Source organism: Panthera onca, chromosome B2, assembly GCF_046562875.1.
Source record: "Panthera onca isolate mPanOnc1 chromosome B2, mPanOnc1 haplotype 2, whole genome shotgun sequence".
NCBI lineage: Eukaryota > Metazoa > Chordata > Mammalia > Carnivora > Felidae > Panthera > Panthera onca.
Window position 1 is genome coordinate 128,862,383 of NC_138343.1, and position 16,784 is coordinate 128,879,166.

The following is a 16,784-nucleotide window of genomic DNA, read 5'->3' on the forward strand; positions in this document are numbered from 1 at the left end:
GGCGGGTAGTAGGGAAGGCAGGGCGAGTGGAGTCTTGAAGCAACGGAACACTAATACTCTAAACGTGGCAGGTTAGCTTAGTGCAAGGTGCCCTCTAGTTCCTCCTCTTCCTGAGACAGGCCGACTGGGGATGCTCTCCATTCCTAGAACTGCTTCTCTGCCCCCTACCTGCATGTGCGCGTGTGCGCATGCGTGCGTGCATGCTGGCCTGTGTAGGCGCGTGTGGGCTGGAGAAAGCCAGCTAGACCCGGCCTCCCTTCCTAGCTTCCAAACTGCCTGTGCTCCACCAACCACCGTTCAAACTCAGCAGCTTTTCCTTCCCTTGCTCCTTCCTATTTGTGTGTATGTCTGTAAACAGTGACATTCAAGCCCAACAGGTAAGGATGGAGGGGGGAAGGAGGGTGCAAAATGGGCTTGAATCAAGGAAAGTTTAAGAGGTGCCAGAAAGAAATTTTTGCCTGGGCTTTAAAATGTTGGTAAACTTTGTTGATGCACATTCATAGTTAAAAAGGGGCATGTGTGGGGTGCCTGGGTGGCTCAGTTGGTTAAGCGTGTGACTCTTGATCTGGGCTCAGGTCATGATCTCATGGTTTGTGAGTTTGAGCCTCTCATCCCGCTCTGCACTGACAGCACGGAGCCTGCTTGGGATTCTCTCTCACTCTCTCTCTGTCCCTCCTCAGCTCGTTCTCTCTCTCTCAAAAAATAAATAAATAAATAGGCTTTTTAAAAGTAAGGGGTGTGGGGGGGGGAGGGTTTACTCAAGAACCTCAGGATATTTGACCAAAAAAGATTAAAAGCCACTACCTGATGTGTCCATGTCTTGAAATGTATTTTTTTAAAGAACAAACTACCTTGTTGTGGGTTGTTTTTGTTTGTTTGTTTTTTTGTGTGTGATTAAACATAGCATCCACAATAAAAAAAAATTTTTTTTAAACTCCTTCCAAGGAAAAGAAACTCTACCTAGCTGCATCAGATAGCAGCCTTGAGCTAAACAAGGATACCGGATCACCTGTTTCTTTTCCTGTATCTGCTGAAGGACATTTGAGCCAGCATTTCTCAGACGAAAATCTCTTCCCACTGACTCAGGCCATGTTTCTCCCCGTGGGATATACGAATTACCTGTGACTGACTACATGGGTGTGCGTTGCTTTTGTTTTCCCATCAGATAGATTCCCTCTAAGCTGGGTCAGTTTTCAGTTCTTATTACAAAGCTCAGAGTTTTGGGAATCCAACTGTGCTGCTAATTCCTGCTGGGGAAGGCGAGTAGCCCTCACAACTCCTGAATAACCTGTGAGGTAAACAGAGCTGAGGTCAGTTTTACCACAAACAGTGACTATTCACACCCAGGGGCTGAATTAAAGCTGAATGCTCACCTGACCTTAAGCCTTGACTGCCTACATACTGCCATATGTGGACTGTTTGTCTGGTCTGGTAGACACTGTGTGTGTGTGTGTGTGTGTGTTCTACAATAGTCTCACAGCACTGTGAAATTCCGTTACTTTCCAGCAGCCAGTGTATGTAGGATGATTCAGGAACCTTGGGCAGGCATAGCACCCAGCCTTGTCTCAGGAACATCCATGTTATTTCCGGCCAGATTTAGGCCGGAAGCTCCTGGCAAACAATAGAACAGCACCAGGTGTTCTCAGCAGCAATCTTCTTCTTCTCCCTTAAAAGTTGAGATTGGCAAATTTCCCAAAGGGAGAGAGGCGCCCTTGGTTGCACATGGTGTTACGGTTGCTCACTACAGAAGCATTTGTCCTGGATGCCTCTGCACCCAGCTGTCTCAGAGGTGTCCCGTATAATTAAATGTTGGCCCTTTGGAGACCAGGCCAGTCACAGGACACATCAGGAAGGTGACTCTTGCTTAGAGACCGGCTGCGCTGAGGTTTCACGCTGGATTTTGGTAAAGCTGTTACAAAGGGGCGTGGTCATTCCACCTTCATAGGATGAAGTCTTCTCTGACTCCTGTCTGTGAACGCCACCTTCGTGCCTGGAAGTGGGACAGTGGGATGTTTCTGCACTGCTACAGCTAAACTCCTTTACCTTAATAGACTATGAAGGTAAAAGGTAAAATGATGAAGATAACATCTCTATACTATTTGTTATGGTGCTTTGAGGACATTGTTTACCAATGGCCTGAAAGAATTAAGGCAGCTTTCCATATGCCAAGTTTATTTGGGGGCAGTAGTTTATATATGGAATAAATAGAAGAATATTGAGAGCCTGGAAATGAACCCTCACGTTTACGGAAAATTGATTTTCAACAAAGATAAATTGATTGCCCCAACAATTCAATGGGGGAAAGAACCATATTTTCAACATATGGTGCTAGGGCAGATGGATATCTACGTGCCAGAGAATGAGATGGGAGCCCAAACTTGCACCATATGCAAAATAATTAACTCAAAATTGACCAAAGATCTAAATGTAAGAGAGAAAACTGTAAAATTCTTCCAAGAAAACCTAGGTGTATATCTTCAAGATCTTGGATTAGGTTGTGGTTTTTTAAACATAATACCCAAAGCATAAGAAACAAAAGAAAAAATAGAGAACTTGGACATTATTAAGGGAAAACATTTTGTGCTTCAAAGGACACCATGAAGAAAATGAAAAGACAATCCAGAGAGGGAGAAAATTTTTGTTAATCATTTATCTGATAATGGATTTGTATATAGAATATATAAAGAACTATTACATTACAATAATAAAAAGAGTTGGGACAAAGAGTTAGGAGAGACTTCAGTCTAGTCATACAGTAAGTATTAGCTCACTCTGTGACTTTGAACAACAAATTTAAATCTTCCAGGTTTCAGTTTTCACATGTAAAATGGATTAGGCAATCTCTCTAAGACTCTTTCCAAGTCAAATTCTCATAAATACATCTTCTTACTGGGGGTAGGACCGATCATTTCAGTTAAGAAACAGACGTCACCTGGTGCCTCTATTTCCCTCTTTTGATAATCATATTTAGGAAAGACATCTTGAGTTTCAAATGAAAAAAATCATGGTCTTGCAACAAATACCACTAACATATATTACAAACTGGATATTAAAGGCTGCATGCTAATAAAAATGCATGAAAAATTAAAAAACAAATAAAAAAAGCCCAACTAAAAATGAACAAAGGATCTGAATAGACGTAACTCCATAGAAGATATACAAATTGCCAGTAAACACGTGAAAAGATGTTCAACATCATTAGACATCAGAAAAACGCAAATCAAAACCATAGTAAGAGACCATGTATCGAATGGCTATAATCAAAGACCCATAAGAGCCAGTGTTGGCAAGAATGTGGAGAAATCAGAACCCTCATACACTGTTGGTGGAAATGTAAAATGGTGCCGCCACTTTGGAAGGCAATCTAGCAGGTCCTCAAACAATTAATTAGAGAATTATGATATAACTAGCAATTCCACTCCTAGGTTTATACACAAGAGAAATAAAAACATACATTCACCAAAATCTTGTCCATGAATTTCAAAGCAGCATGATTCGTAATAGCCCCAAAGTGCAAACGACTCAAGTGTCCATCAAGCTGACAAATGGGTTAATAAAATGCAGTGTGTATATATATGTAATATATATTATATGTATTATTTGGCAACAAAACAAAATGAAGTGGCGATACATGCTCAAACATGGTTGGCCCATGAAAACATTATACTTAGTGAAAGAAGGCCACGTATTATATGATTCCATTTATACGAAATGTCCAGAATAGACAAATTCTTAGAGCCAGAAAGGACATAAGTAGTTGCCTAGGGCTGGAGGGATTTGGGGGAAATGGGAAGGGATACTAATGGGTACAGAGTTTCTTGCCGAAAGAATTCTAAGAAAAAATTCTAAAACTGATTGTAGTGATGGTCACACAATTTTGTGACTCTCCTGAAAACTATTCAATTGTACACTTCAAATGGGTGAATTGTAAGCTATGGGAATTAGATCTCATTTAAAGTGTTATAATAAAACAACTATAAAAAAATAGATGGGTAGAGAGGCTGGAATATGTCATTAACTATAGGCTTTCTCTGTATTTTTCTTCTCCCTTGGCCTTTATCTGCTTTCCTGGGTGTTGCTTTGAAAACATCCGAAGCAAAGATTTACAACTCATTGTTTGGAAGCCATTGAATTTGTGAGAAAAAGCTAGAGAGAAAGAGGTGATTGCAATGTAGTGTTTACATTTATGATTTACCTGCCGTTCATGTTTCAGCCTTAGTTCTAATCTGTGCACCTGTTACCACATACTAGCTGTTATCTCTCCTTGGAGATGGAAAGTCTCTGGAATTTTTAATAAAGTGTCCTCAGTTTCTTGGTCACACTTGTCTACTGAGAATCAAATGTAGTTTACTTTTCACCAAGCTTGTTTCCAGCGAGTTGCCACATAAAAGGTAGGAGAAAGCAAGGAGGTAACAGAGGCACTGTTTTCCCCTACTTTCTGGCAAAAATTACGTCTCTATCAAGATCAAGGAAGAGTCCTTTATTCCACCAACTGCACTTGTCATCCTAAGCCCATTACTGAGGCAACTGTTTTAAAGCAAGAAACATAGTGGAGGAAAGAGGAAATCACAGGATAAAATCCATTCTTTGTTTTCTTCTCCAAGCCAAGCTGTGGAAGAGAGCATGGGCACAAAGACTTTGGCAGGGTTGCCTGGTGGGATGTGCCCTGGGAAGTCAGTCTACTTCAGGTTAGACCAAGGCAACTGACCTTGGCAACTCAGTTATCTCCTGTGAGCCTAAGCTTCCTTGTCTGCAGACTGACAGATCTCAAGTCTCTGGGAAAGACCAGCCCTAAAGGTCTATGATTTGATGATTACATAAGCTGATCTAGACTTTTCTGAGAGATCAATGCTAAATGAACATTCAGGTAGATGAATCTGTAGTTGAATGAATATTGTACCCAATGTTTTCATTCACGAATAAATGACATCGTGGAAGAAGCAATTTCATGGCTTTCAACAGACCTCTGTAATGCTAACTGATTAGTGTATCATTTTAAATTAATGATTGAAACAGAAAGATCCTGTCTGTTAATTTTGCAATCCACAAAAACATGAACACAACAGACATGTTAATTTCTAAACTTCAATTCAAAAACTTAGCTGCCAGGGGCACTTGGTTGGCTCAGTCTGTTAAGCGTCCGACTTCGGCTCAGGCCATGATCTCACAGTTCACAGGTTAGAGCCCCGCATCGGCCTCTGTGTTGACAGTTCAGAGCCTGGAGCCTGGATTTTGTGTCCCCTTCTCTCCCTGCACCTCCCCTGCTCACACTCTGTCCTCTGTCACTCAAAAACAAACAAACAAAAAATTAACTGCCAGATTCCAAATAAAAAGAGGCTTGATTGAGCATAGTGAAACTTTAAATATTTCGAATATTGGATGACCATAGTTGAACTTGAACCAAATTTGATGTGGTTACCTTTCTTTTTTACTTTGGGGGAGGGGGTGGGATATAATTTGCATACAGTGAAATGCACAGATTTTAAGAGAATAATTCAGTGAGTTTTGACAGATGCAGACATCATGCAACCTATATCAAGATGTAGATTATTCCCACCCCCACAAAAAGATCCTTCATGCCTCCTTCCTGTCAGTCCTCTCTCAGAGGCAAACACGGTTCTGATTTCTTTCACTGTCCATTAGTTTTTTCAGTCTTAAAACTCTATCAATGCAATCATACAATATATACTCTTGTGTCTGGTTTCTTTCAGTATAATGGTTTTGAGGGTCATCCATTTTGTTGGGTTTATCAGTAGTTTCTCACAGGTTGGATTCCCTAGAAAGAGACAAAGCTTAGCATGCAGGGCATTTATTAAGGAGGCCTCTTGGGATCTACAGCTTTGGAAGGGAGGGGAAAGCAGCAGGATTGAGCAGTGGGAGAAGTGAAGCTGTGAAGCAGCCCCAACAGAAAGGTCCATTAACCCACAAGTCACTGTACACAGGTTAACAAGCTGGAAGGGACAGTTCTCAGTTACTCTGCTTTTGCAGGAAGGAAACATTTGACTGAGGTCATGCAAGAAATGTTGCTTAACACTGAGAGTATGGTGGAGAGATACTAAGGTAACCCCCCGATATTCACACCATTGTGTAAGCCCCCTTCCTTGAGAATGCATGGGATCTGGGGCTTTCTTCTAATCAATAGATGATGGCAAGGAGGTGTGCGATTATGTGTGTGTGATTATGTTACATAAGATTACGATGTCTGCCTTGTTAGGAGACCCTCTCTTCTGGGCTTCAAAGAAGCAAATTCATGTTGTGTGCTGCCATGTGGAGAGGGCCAAAAAAGTAAGGAACAGAGAGCAACCTCCAGCCCACAGCCAGCAGCACACAGAGGCCCTCAGTGTGGCGTTCTACAAGGAATGGGATGCTGCCTCAGCCTCACCGGGCTTGGACGCATAGCCTTCCCCAGTTAAGCCTTAGAGGAACCACAGCTCTAGCTGACACCTTGATTGCAGCCTTGTGAGGTCCTGAGTTCTAAGCAGAGGACCCATTGAGTTGTGCCCTAACTCCTGACACACAAAAACTAAGAGATACTCTGTGTTGTTTTAAGTTGCTAAATTTGTGGTAATATTGTTATGCAGCAATAGATAACTAATACGGGTGGGAACACAGATTACTCGAAAGGAAGATCTATTCAGTAAAAATGGAGAACTACAGGAAGCAGAATATATGTGAAATTTAATTTGAATTGATGGAGAGGTGTAAGAGGAACAGGAGAGGTGTAAGAGGAATACATCACCATTGACTCCTTGATTCACAAAACCATACTGTATATACACCTATGAAGTAGAAACCAAATAATCAGAAGAACAGTGAAATCTTGGGGGCTTCATGTGGGCTTTGGAATACTTTACAGCAAAACAAAATTCACAGCATTTTCTCCTGCTACATATTTGTCTTTTAAAGTATAACAGTAGGGGCGCCTGAGGGGCTTAGTCCCGTTAAGCGCCCAGCTTGGGCTCAGGTCATGATCTCCCAGTTCTTGAGTTCAAGCCCCAAGTCCAACTCACTGCCATCAGTGCAGAGACCTCAGATCCTCTGTCCTCCCTCTCTGTCCCCCCCTGGCTTGTGTGTGTGTGCTCTCGCTCTCTCTCTCTCGCTCTCAAAAATAAATAAACATTAAAAAAAAAAGTATAACAATAAAACTTTCAGGTTAAATTTGCTTCTTTTTGTATACCGAGTTCTCCTTTCCTCTGTAGAAATTTCCTTTGTGCATTCTCATAGGAAGTTGGGGAATGAAAACACTTCAGTGAAAGAACCTCATTGCTTGGAAGAAGGGTGTGTACATTTAAAATGGAATATTCCAAGCCCATGTTGAATGTCTACTTATTAATTGTGTGATTGTATGATTTCTCCCTGAATAAATCTTGTTTTGATGAAAGATGAAGTCTGAACACATGCAGGTGCCTCACCCACCTTCTCAGCTTCCATCAGTATCACCTGTCTGGAGAATGTGTCAACTTCCCTTAACTGAGAAGTAATTTGCAGTTACTGAAAGCCATTTTATATTATAAAGCCTCTTCAACGTACAACTTTCCCTAGAGGGTTACGTTACTTGGAGGCATTTCTTAGATTTAGATTTAAGTTTCAATAAAATTAAATATATTTTAAAGAACGAACCTTATAGTTTTGTTTTGTTTTGTTTTTTCCTGTTTTTAAGTACCAGAAGCATAAAAGTAAAGAACAGTTGAAGTTAAGCCTGTTACATATGGGAAACTATTGATTTTGTTTGTGATTCCCTTACGATGCCATTTGGAGTTTTAAAGATACCATTGTACTACAAATAAAAAATATTACAGAGAGATATTTACTCTAAAGGAAACAAAAATAAGCAGTAGATAGGAGTTCTTCATCTGTTTTTAGTTATAGGATGCTGAGCTATTTAATAATGAAAGTGGTTTAAATAATACTAAAAATGCATCGGTATTTTCCCCTGAATGCAAAATAGTAAATTTTAAATTCACCTTTTTAGTAGTGATGTTTCAGCTCTTGTAACTTCCAGGTAGTTCTGTTTTTCATCTTGAATTGTCTTGACTTACATTCCAATGACTTTTTTCATTCAAAAGTATAGAGCCTTCTCTCCTTGAGTCAGCACTTGCTTTTCACATGGATGAATGAAGGTACTGAATATACCAAAGCAGTGAATCACCTCTCTTGGTTTTTAGTTCTTTCATTTGGGCCCTCAGCTTTTTTTTTTTTTTTTTTTTAACCTTTTAAAAATTCCCTTTCTTCTCTGTTCTTTTTCTTCTTTTCTCTTTTCTTTTTCAGCCACATCAGTTTAGTACTTACCTAATTTATTTGTGTGAGTATATTATTGTTCCCTAAAACAACCAAGTTTCCTTCCTCCCTTCCCTCCTTCCTTCCTTCCTTCCTTCCTTCCTTCCTTCCTTCCTCCCTCCCTCCCTCCCTCCCTCCCTTCCTTCCTTCCTTCCTTCCTTCCTTCCTTCCTTCCTTCTAAATAAATGCAGTTAGGGCTTTTAATATACCCCTAATTACCACATTAACATCATCCCACATGTTCTGTGATACTTTCACTGTTCTTTAGTCCTAAACATTTTATAAGTTACAAATGGATTTCCTTGTGTTTCTTAGGAGTGCATTTTTTTTTAATTTCCAAAAATATGTGGAAGATGTTTTTGTTTCTGTTTTTAACTCTTTTTCCTATTGATTTCTAAGAAATCAATACATTTAATTACACGATGGTCAGAGATTGTGGATTAATATGAAGTCTTTAAAATTTATTGAGATTTTGCAGTGTTAACTCACTGTATAGTTGCTATTTCTTGAGTACAAGTCTCCACATACATCTCTCGTCAAGCTTGTCAACTGGATTGTTCAAATCCATAACCTTAAAAATATTTCGTCTGCTTGATCCATGCTAATCCAATCTTTCTTACTCTTCTCTATTTCATAGCACTTTTCATCTTCTAAATTGTTATAAAATTTACTGAGTTGTTGTGTTCATTGTTTATTTTCTGTCCTTTTATTGAGATGTAAGCTAGGTGGCTCAGTAGGGTAAGTGTTTAACTCTTGATTTTGGCCCAGGTCATGACTTCACAGGCATGAGATCTGTCTCCACTCTGGTGTGATTTTCTCTCCCTCTCGCTCTGTCCCCTACCCTGCTTGTGTGGGCACATTCTCTCTCAATAAAATAAAGTAAAATGAAATAAAGATAAAATATAAGCTTTATGAATGCAGCTATTTTCACTTTTTGTTTAATTCTGTACATCAGGAATGCCTGGGTGGCTCAGTTGTGAGATCAAGCCCTGCATCGGGCTCCATGTTGAGAGTGGATCCTGCCTAAGGTTTTCTCTCTCTCTCTCTGTCTCTCTCTCTCTCTCTCTGTCTCTCTCCCTCCCCGCCCCCTCCCCCACTCACACAAGCTCTCTCTCTCTTTAAAATAAAAATAAATAAATTAAAACCAGATTATAATTCTGTACATCAAATACCTAGAACAGGGCCTAGTACAAAGAAGCAGCATAATAAATATTTGTTAGGTGAATAATGAACCATGAATTTTTATTGATACAGAACTATCATACATATAATATAAATCTTAGATCTTCCATATTTTCACAGTATAGGAATACAATGAGATAAAGTTATAACCCAAATACCAAGTAACTGGTAAATGGATAAACAAACTTTGGTATAGCCATACCATGGAACGCTACTGAACAAAAAAGGAACAAAATACTGATCCATACCACACAGATGAATGGCAAAAACATTAAGTGAAAGAAGCCAGATATAAAAACCTGCATATGGTGTTACCCATTTATGTGAAGTTTTAGAAAAGTCAAAACTCTAGAGATGGAGAGCAGGTGAGTAGCTGCCCGATGCCAGGGCGCGGGATGGGGATTAACTGCAGGACTTAACAGAACTCCTGAGGGTTCTCAAAGTTTTCTAAAACTTTATTGTAGTGGTGCTTACACAATATTTTTACCAAAACTCCTTGATGAGATTTTAGAGTTTGTAAATTATTCCTCAGACAGCTGTAAGTAATAAATAAACAAATGCACTTAATACTAACCACATATTATCAGAATTTAATCTTTCTTAGATTTAGGAAGCATGTCACAGTTTGGGGGCAACTTCAGAATGAACTGCTGACTGTGTGTTAGAAAGATGCGGCTTTGGCAATTCATAAGGTTCAGAGCCTCCTCTGTAGCAGCCCATTGTTCATCCTTAACTCCTGGTAGAACACATCTCTATCATAGTACTCACTGTTATAATCATTTACCTGTAAGCCACAGTACTCACCCTCCACCATCTACATATACATGGAGACACTGTGGGTTCTGCACCTCGCTCACATCCCATGCACTGGGAGGTGCTCAGATGAGGTAGTTGAATGACTAGGTGATTATTTAAAGAACGGAATATAAAAGCAAATTTGCAGTCATTGACAGACTTGTTATTATTTTGCTCTGGAGTCCGCATGCTATTATCAGACTCATTCCTATAGTTCTAGATGGATTTTTTAATCCACACTTCAAGTTGCCATAATTACAGAGGTAGTGTAAATGCTTATTCTTTTATTCATTGCCTATGTATTGAATCCCCTCTATGTCCCAGATATTTTGTTAGGTCTTAGGGATGGATGTGACAGTTAACAAAACAAAGATTTGGACCTTACTTTGGGCAATTATTTTCTGTAAATTGGATAGTAGTTATTAAAGATGCCTTTAAGAATTGGTCTCTGTAGATTTCGATCAGTCAAGAATATTAATTTTATAGCAGTTGTCAGAGTTTTAGATACTGTGGATGAGTCATTTGTTTTCCTGGTGAAACAAAGTGTAGCAAATTCACACTATTTCTCCTGGGGTGGAGAAAATTTTTGGAAAAGGAAGTTCCAGGAGCACCCCATAAGGTCTTTATTTTCCAGAACAAAACTTCCAACTGTCCGACTCAATCACTAAGTAAGCACACGTGAGACACAGCACGCCCTCTGCAGAGACTCGCTCTGGGCAAGGCAGGGGCAAGGTATTTTGGTAATCCTAGCTTGAGCAAGCAGTAGAAGGAGAGCTCAGGAAATAAAACATATAAAAATATGAGAACAATAGGAAAGAAAAGCCTGTTTTACAGGTTTGTTTCCTGTTCTAATACTTGTGGAATGTGTTTTTCTGTCCTACTGATGCTTAATATAACTAGAACGCCCAAAGTTGTCATTCTTTTAACCAAAATTCTCCTTTGTCTGTTTATGTTATCATATTAACACTAAAATCTCTCAGAATTGTCCACGTAAAAGACATAGGAAGCATTTGGCTGCAATGCTATAGAATAGCATTTTGTTTTATTTTTTTAACGTTTATTTATTTTTGAGACAGGGAGAGACAGCATGAAAGGGAGAGGGTCAGAGAGAGAGGGAGACACAGAATCTGAAACAGGCTCCAGGCTCTGAGCAGTCAGCACAGAGCTCGACGCGGGACTCAAACTCACGGACCGCGAGATCATGACCTGAGCCCAAGTCGGCCGCTTAACCGACTGAGCCACCCAGGCGCCCCTAGAATAGCATTTAAAAAAGTAAACACTAGTTACATGTACAGAATGTCAACTGAAAGTATAAGATCCAATAAAACTTTTATTTGCATTTGAGTAGTTCTGTGTTTCTAGGTAAGCTTCCTTTCGCAAAATGTAGCCAAGTTTTGGAGTAATACAGAGTCTTTAAAAGCTGGCAGACATTCTACTACAAAAGTACCTTAATACTTAAAAATTTTTGCATGTTAGTTTTTAGTTTCTGAGTTATGTATTCTTTTACCTGATTATTAGAATGCCTTGTGTTAAAATAGCCTTCTAACTTTAAAAATTGCCTTCTAGTGTGCTGGCTTTGGCAGGACATGCACTTAAAAAAAAAAAAAAATGCCCTCTAGCACCTCCATCAGAGGAAGGGAGAAAAAAATTTTCTGCCTTTTAATAAACCTGACAATGAATGGTAGGTAGAAAGAAAATAATTGGCTAAAATAATAGTTTTAGATGACCTGTGAATTTCTATTGTTTCTTCTAGAAAACAAAGCAATACATTGAAAAAATATCCTATTTGGGAAACTACTAAGTTTTAATTACTAAGTTTCCTTTCCTTTTCACTAGGAAAGAGTTTTTCTTTGACTATAATTCCCCTTACTCAGGGAAATGTCAGTAATTCATCGGATTTTCATGGGCAAGTCCAGAAATAAGGGTGACAATTAAGAGAACCTTCATCTACTTCTGACATGGCCACCATCAGCCATATTGCTTCCTGGGCCACCACTGCTCCGACCAACCATCTCGTCTCCTGGGAGTCTGCCTAACCCTTCTTTCCCCCCACAACTGCTGGTTCTCAAAATGGGTCCTGCAGCATCTGGGCAAAGCAGACACCCAGGATGTGTATTCACGGCATTTGTGCTCTTGAGGGAAAAAGAGTGAGATCTCTCTCCCACTCCAAGCTTAGATTAGGCCACCTAGAAAAGGCTGGCAGTCACCTAAATGATAGCATTTGGTAGTGGTGATTGTTCTAATTGTAAACCATCTTCTCTAGCCACCAAATTGTACCTCTACATCTACAGTTTGGACTTTGACCTGGTAGGGTAGGGACTTTTTCACCAGTAGATGGCTAAAGTTGGGGTGCCTGGGTGGCTCAGTTGGTTAAGTGTCCAACTCTTGGTTTCAGCACAGGGCATGATCTCGCAGTTCATGAGTTTGAGCCCCACATCGGGTTCTGTGCTGACAGGGTGGAGCCTGCTTAGGATTCTCTCTTCCCATCTCTCTCTGCCTCTTCCCTGCCCACTCTCTCTGTCTCTCTCTCAAAAATAAAAATAAACTTAAAATTAAAAAAAAAAAAATAGGTGCCTAAGTTTAGGTTTCTTTATGCTTTTAACTTCTGTCTAGTAGATATAGTAATTTTCATCCACCAGGGGTGCAGGTGTAACTCTGGTTACCCCAGATAGGAGAACTTCGTAACTCCAAATCAGACAGACCAGTGAAATCAGGGTGAAAATGTAAAATGCTTGAAAACCTTAATATGTACCTATAACCCCTTTGTCAAAAGGCCAACCAGATTCAGGAAGGGGAAATTCTATCTAACTAATCCACTCAATTTAACTTCTTTCTGGAAGTAAATGAATAAATCACAGTTCTTTCAGGGATTGAAAGATACTTAGATTGCAGGGTGGAAAAATCAGTAGATGCCATCATTCTATACTTTTAGGGAGGCTTAACATAGACTGTCCCTCAATTTCGGTCATGGTGTGATCTGATGACAGCATATTGTAAAAGATGAAAGTAGTGGTTTGCTGAAGGCAGCTCATATAGACCTGTTGTGAAATTTCCAGGAATTTTGCAAACTAGTTGACATACATTTTGCAAGCCAGTCAACTGCTTGTTGAATTGGCCATTGTAGGAGTATTTACATTAAGGAAATAAGCAAATACTACATACAAGTCACAAATCAATCTTGTCCCCATCCCCAGACAAACCCGAGTGTTGAGTATTTACCAGGATATCGCTGGATAAGAGTTTGGTTTAGAAATATAGACCAAGGAGCAGGATCAATGGGATGAATGCTGGAGAATTATAAATAGATGGTTTCCTCAGAATTAGATGTTGGCACTAATTTCGTTTAGCATTTCTATAAACTCTGTGGAAAGAGGTGATATACAGAGAAACGTCCATATTTTTCTGATGACATTAAATGTTCCTACAGTTAAACCATAAACTGTAGGATTAACACCCAGAGCTCTTAGTAAGACTGTTAATTGGCTGACTTATAGATCACATCTCAAGTAAGGCAAAAAAAAAGGCAATTTGGGGGGAAATTATCTTAAAATACTCTTGTTAGATGATAACTTATAACCTTTACATGATATCCTAAAAATGGAATTTTGGGATTTCTGTAGACTTTCTATGTTCATTAGTATAATTTGTTAGCTGTGACAAAAAGGCAACAAAATAGAATAACTGTCCCACCCTTATAAAGAAACCTGGATACACACTGCAATTTTGGTTGACATGCTTCAAGGATAATGTAATGGAACTGGAAAAGTTTCAGAGAGAAGAGTGTAACCTGATCAGGGGATTATAGGAATCTCAGATGAAGCTAAGATTATATTAACTAGCAAATCCTGAAAGGTTTTAAATAAGGTAAATATAGACGGATTTAGCAAATCCTGAAAGAAGAGAATTATAGAGTACCCCTCTGATGTTTGAAATAAGAATTTGTAGAAGAAATAAAAAGAAACACATTATTGTTTCTCAAGGAAAAGGAGTCATGATAGCAAAAACAGCCTCAAAATTTAACCTTTGTCAATTCAAAAAAAATCATTACATTTACATATTTTAATGTGCAAAATTTACTGTGTATTTCTTCTAACCAATGACCTCCCTTATCAATTAGGCTCTATTAGTGGAAGGAAGAGTGTGAAGTTCCCTCTTTTCAATTTCAGTTGAGAAAACACTTAACCGTGGATTTTTGTTGTTGTTTTAAGCTAAAGGAATGGAAGAGCCATTATAATTGTTTGCTCTCAATGATGAGCCCCTCAGGTGGGATGTGTTCCCAAAATACAACAGTTTTGCACATTATAAAGAAATTTAGTTGATTGATTTCATTGTACTAATTAGAACTCACATCTTGGTTAATCCTCAATTTCTTTAAAAAACTTCAGGTTTCTTAAGAATGCATTAGGCAAAGAGAAGTAGATAATTGACCACACTATTCTAGGGGGGTGGGGAATCTCCACAATAGACAGCTGTTTGGGTGTGAAAAAAATAGGGCAATTTACATAATTGTGATTAAACAGACAAGCAAATGTCTTTCAAAAAATTAAGCAAGGCTGTGTGTGATCTTAATAAAACAAACTTCAGAAAAAAAGATTTTCGGGGGCGCCTAGGTGGCTTAGTCAGTTGAGCATCCGATTTCGGCTCAGGTCATGATCTTATGGTTCTTGAGTTCAGCCCCACATCAGGCTTTGGGCCCACAGCACGGAGCCTGCTTCAGATTCTCTCTCTCCCTCTCTCTATGTCCCTACCCCGCTAGTGCTCTCTCTCAAAAATAAATAAATATTAAAAAAAGATTTTCATGTTTAAGGTATTAAATAACTTAAATTTATTATTTTATATTATATATGTTATATAGTTTTTTAATAGTTTAGAGTTGAAGATCTAGGATAATCTAAAAAGTGAAAGCTGTGGCAAGTGACCTAAATGTATCGCAGTTATTTTTTTTTTCATGAAATACATGCATTCAGAAAAATGCACAAATTATGCATGTGTACAGCTCAGTGAAATTTTATAAAGTGAACACATTTATGTGACCACCACACACCCAGTCTAATGGCTATGTGCGCATGTGTGTGCATTACATATATTATATACATATATATGCAGTGCACTACATATACATATAATCTATAGATTACACATCGATTGTTAATACCAAGAGTATTTACCTGTATTCATATTTTTAAGAAGTTGGGGGTTCAGATTTAATTATGGGAGGATTTAATTCGACTTCTAGGGAGTATTAGCTTTTAAAATAAATTACCCATTGTTTTTGTTGTTTTCACCTTTTGTATATTTTAAACCCCTTGTATGTTTATACCCCTTGTATATTTTAAACCCATTACCACAAGGTTTCAGAGAGTTCACAGTGATTCTTTTTTTAAAAAAAATTTTTTTTAATGTTTATTTATTTTTGAGAGAGACAGAGTGTGAGTGGGGGAGGGGCAGACACAGAATCTGAAACAGGCTCCAGGCTCTGAGCTGTCAGCACAGAGCCCGACGTGGGGCTCAAACTCACAGACTGTGAGATCATGACCTGAGCCGAAGTTGGCCGCCCAGCAGAATGAGCCACCCAAGTGCCCCCACGGTGATTCTTTTTAAAGGTAGGAGAGGTGAGCATCCTGGCGCTTAGATGGTAGACAGCAAAGTGTATCCTTAGCTGATTTCACACTTAGATCCATCTTTCAGATTTATTGTTCTCCATAACTGAGGTAACGAATTTTTTTTATTGTGTTTGTTAAAAGGAAGATAATTTTTTAAAGGAGAAAAGCCCTACACAGAGCAGACATCAAACAGTGCTGCAAGACTGCTAACAGAATGTGAGGACGAAACCAACTTTAAAGAAACAAATTTTGTTAAATTAAGTACCGTGACTAAGTACTTTAATTCCTTTTCTTCCAGCCCTAAAGGATCATTTGACATTGAACCTTTTAAGTTAAATGGGAGTCGCCTGAACTCTCTACTACCCTGGGGGGGGTGGGTGCCGGTCTCACAGCCCCCGCGGGCGCCGCGGGACCGGCCGGGGGCCTCTCTCCTCCCCACTACTTCGTCCCCCTGCGCCCATTCCCCTCCTCCCCTCCCCCTCGCCCTCTCCCCTCCCTCCTCCCCCGTGACCCCTGACCCCAGCTAATCTGCATAGAGGAATGACAGGCATCCGCTGGGCAGGATCCGCCTCGCCGGCTGCGGCCGGCCGGGCTGGGAGACCCGCGCCGGGGAGAAGGTGAGGGGATCTGGCGGGCAGCTCCGCACAGCCCGGAAAATGAGCGCTTGGAAACCTGCCTGCGAGCGGACCCATGATCGAAGGACCAAAGGAGCCGCGTGATCGCCGGACCTGGCCCCACGACCCCAGACATGGGCCAGACCTCGGTCTCCACGCTGTCCCCGCAGCCCAGCAGCGGTGAGTCCCGGGCGCACGGAGCGCCCCGGCCGCGCGGGCGCTGGGCTTGCTCAGGGCAGCTGGGACGGCCGAGGGCTCGGCGGCACGTCGGGCTGTGCCCGAACCCGCCAAGTCCGTCGGAGAAACCCGAGAG

The 16,784-nt window shown here is 40.1% G+C and overlaps 1 protein-coding gene across 6 annotated transcripts in view; it reads left to right on the forward strand.

The window, feature by feature from the left end:
• PHACTR2 (phosphatase and actin regulator 2) overlaps window positions 1-16,784 on the forward strand; it is a 273,426-nt gene that overhangs the window by 121,851 nt on the left and 134,791 nt on the right. The window contains exon 1 of one of the 6 annotated variants that reach the window (XM_060614416.3): window positions 16,395-16,651. The exons of the other annotated variants lie outside the window; for them this stretch is intronic. Coding sequence (XP_060470399.2) covers window positions 16,606-16,651 — 46 coding nt within the window. The 5' untranslated portion in view covers window positions 16,395-16,605. Of the gene's footprint in view, window positions 1-16,394; window positions 16,652-16,784 lie in introns of those variants that run through there. 6 annotated transcript variants of the gene reach the window in all.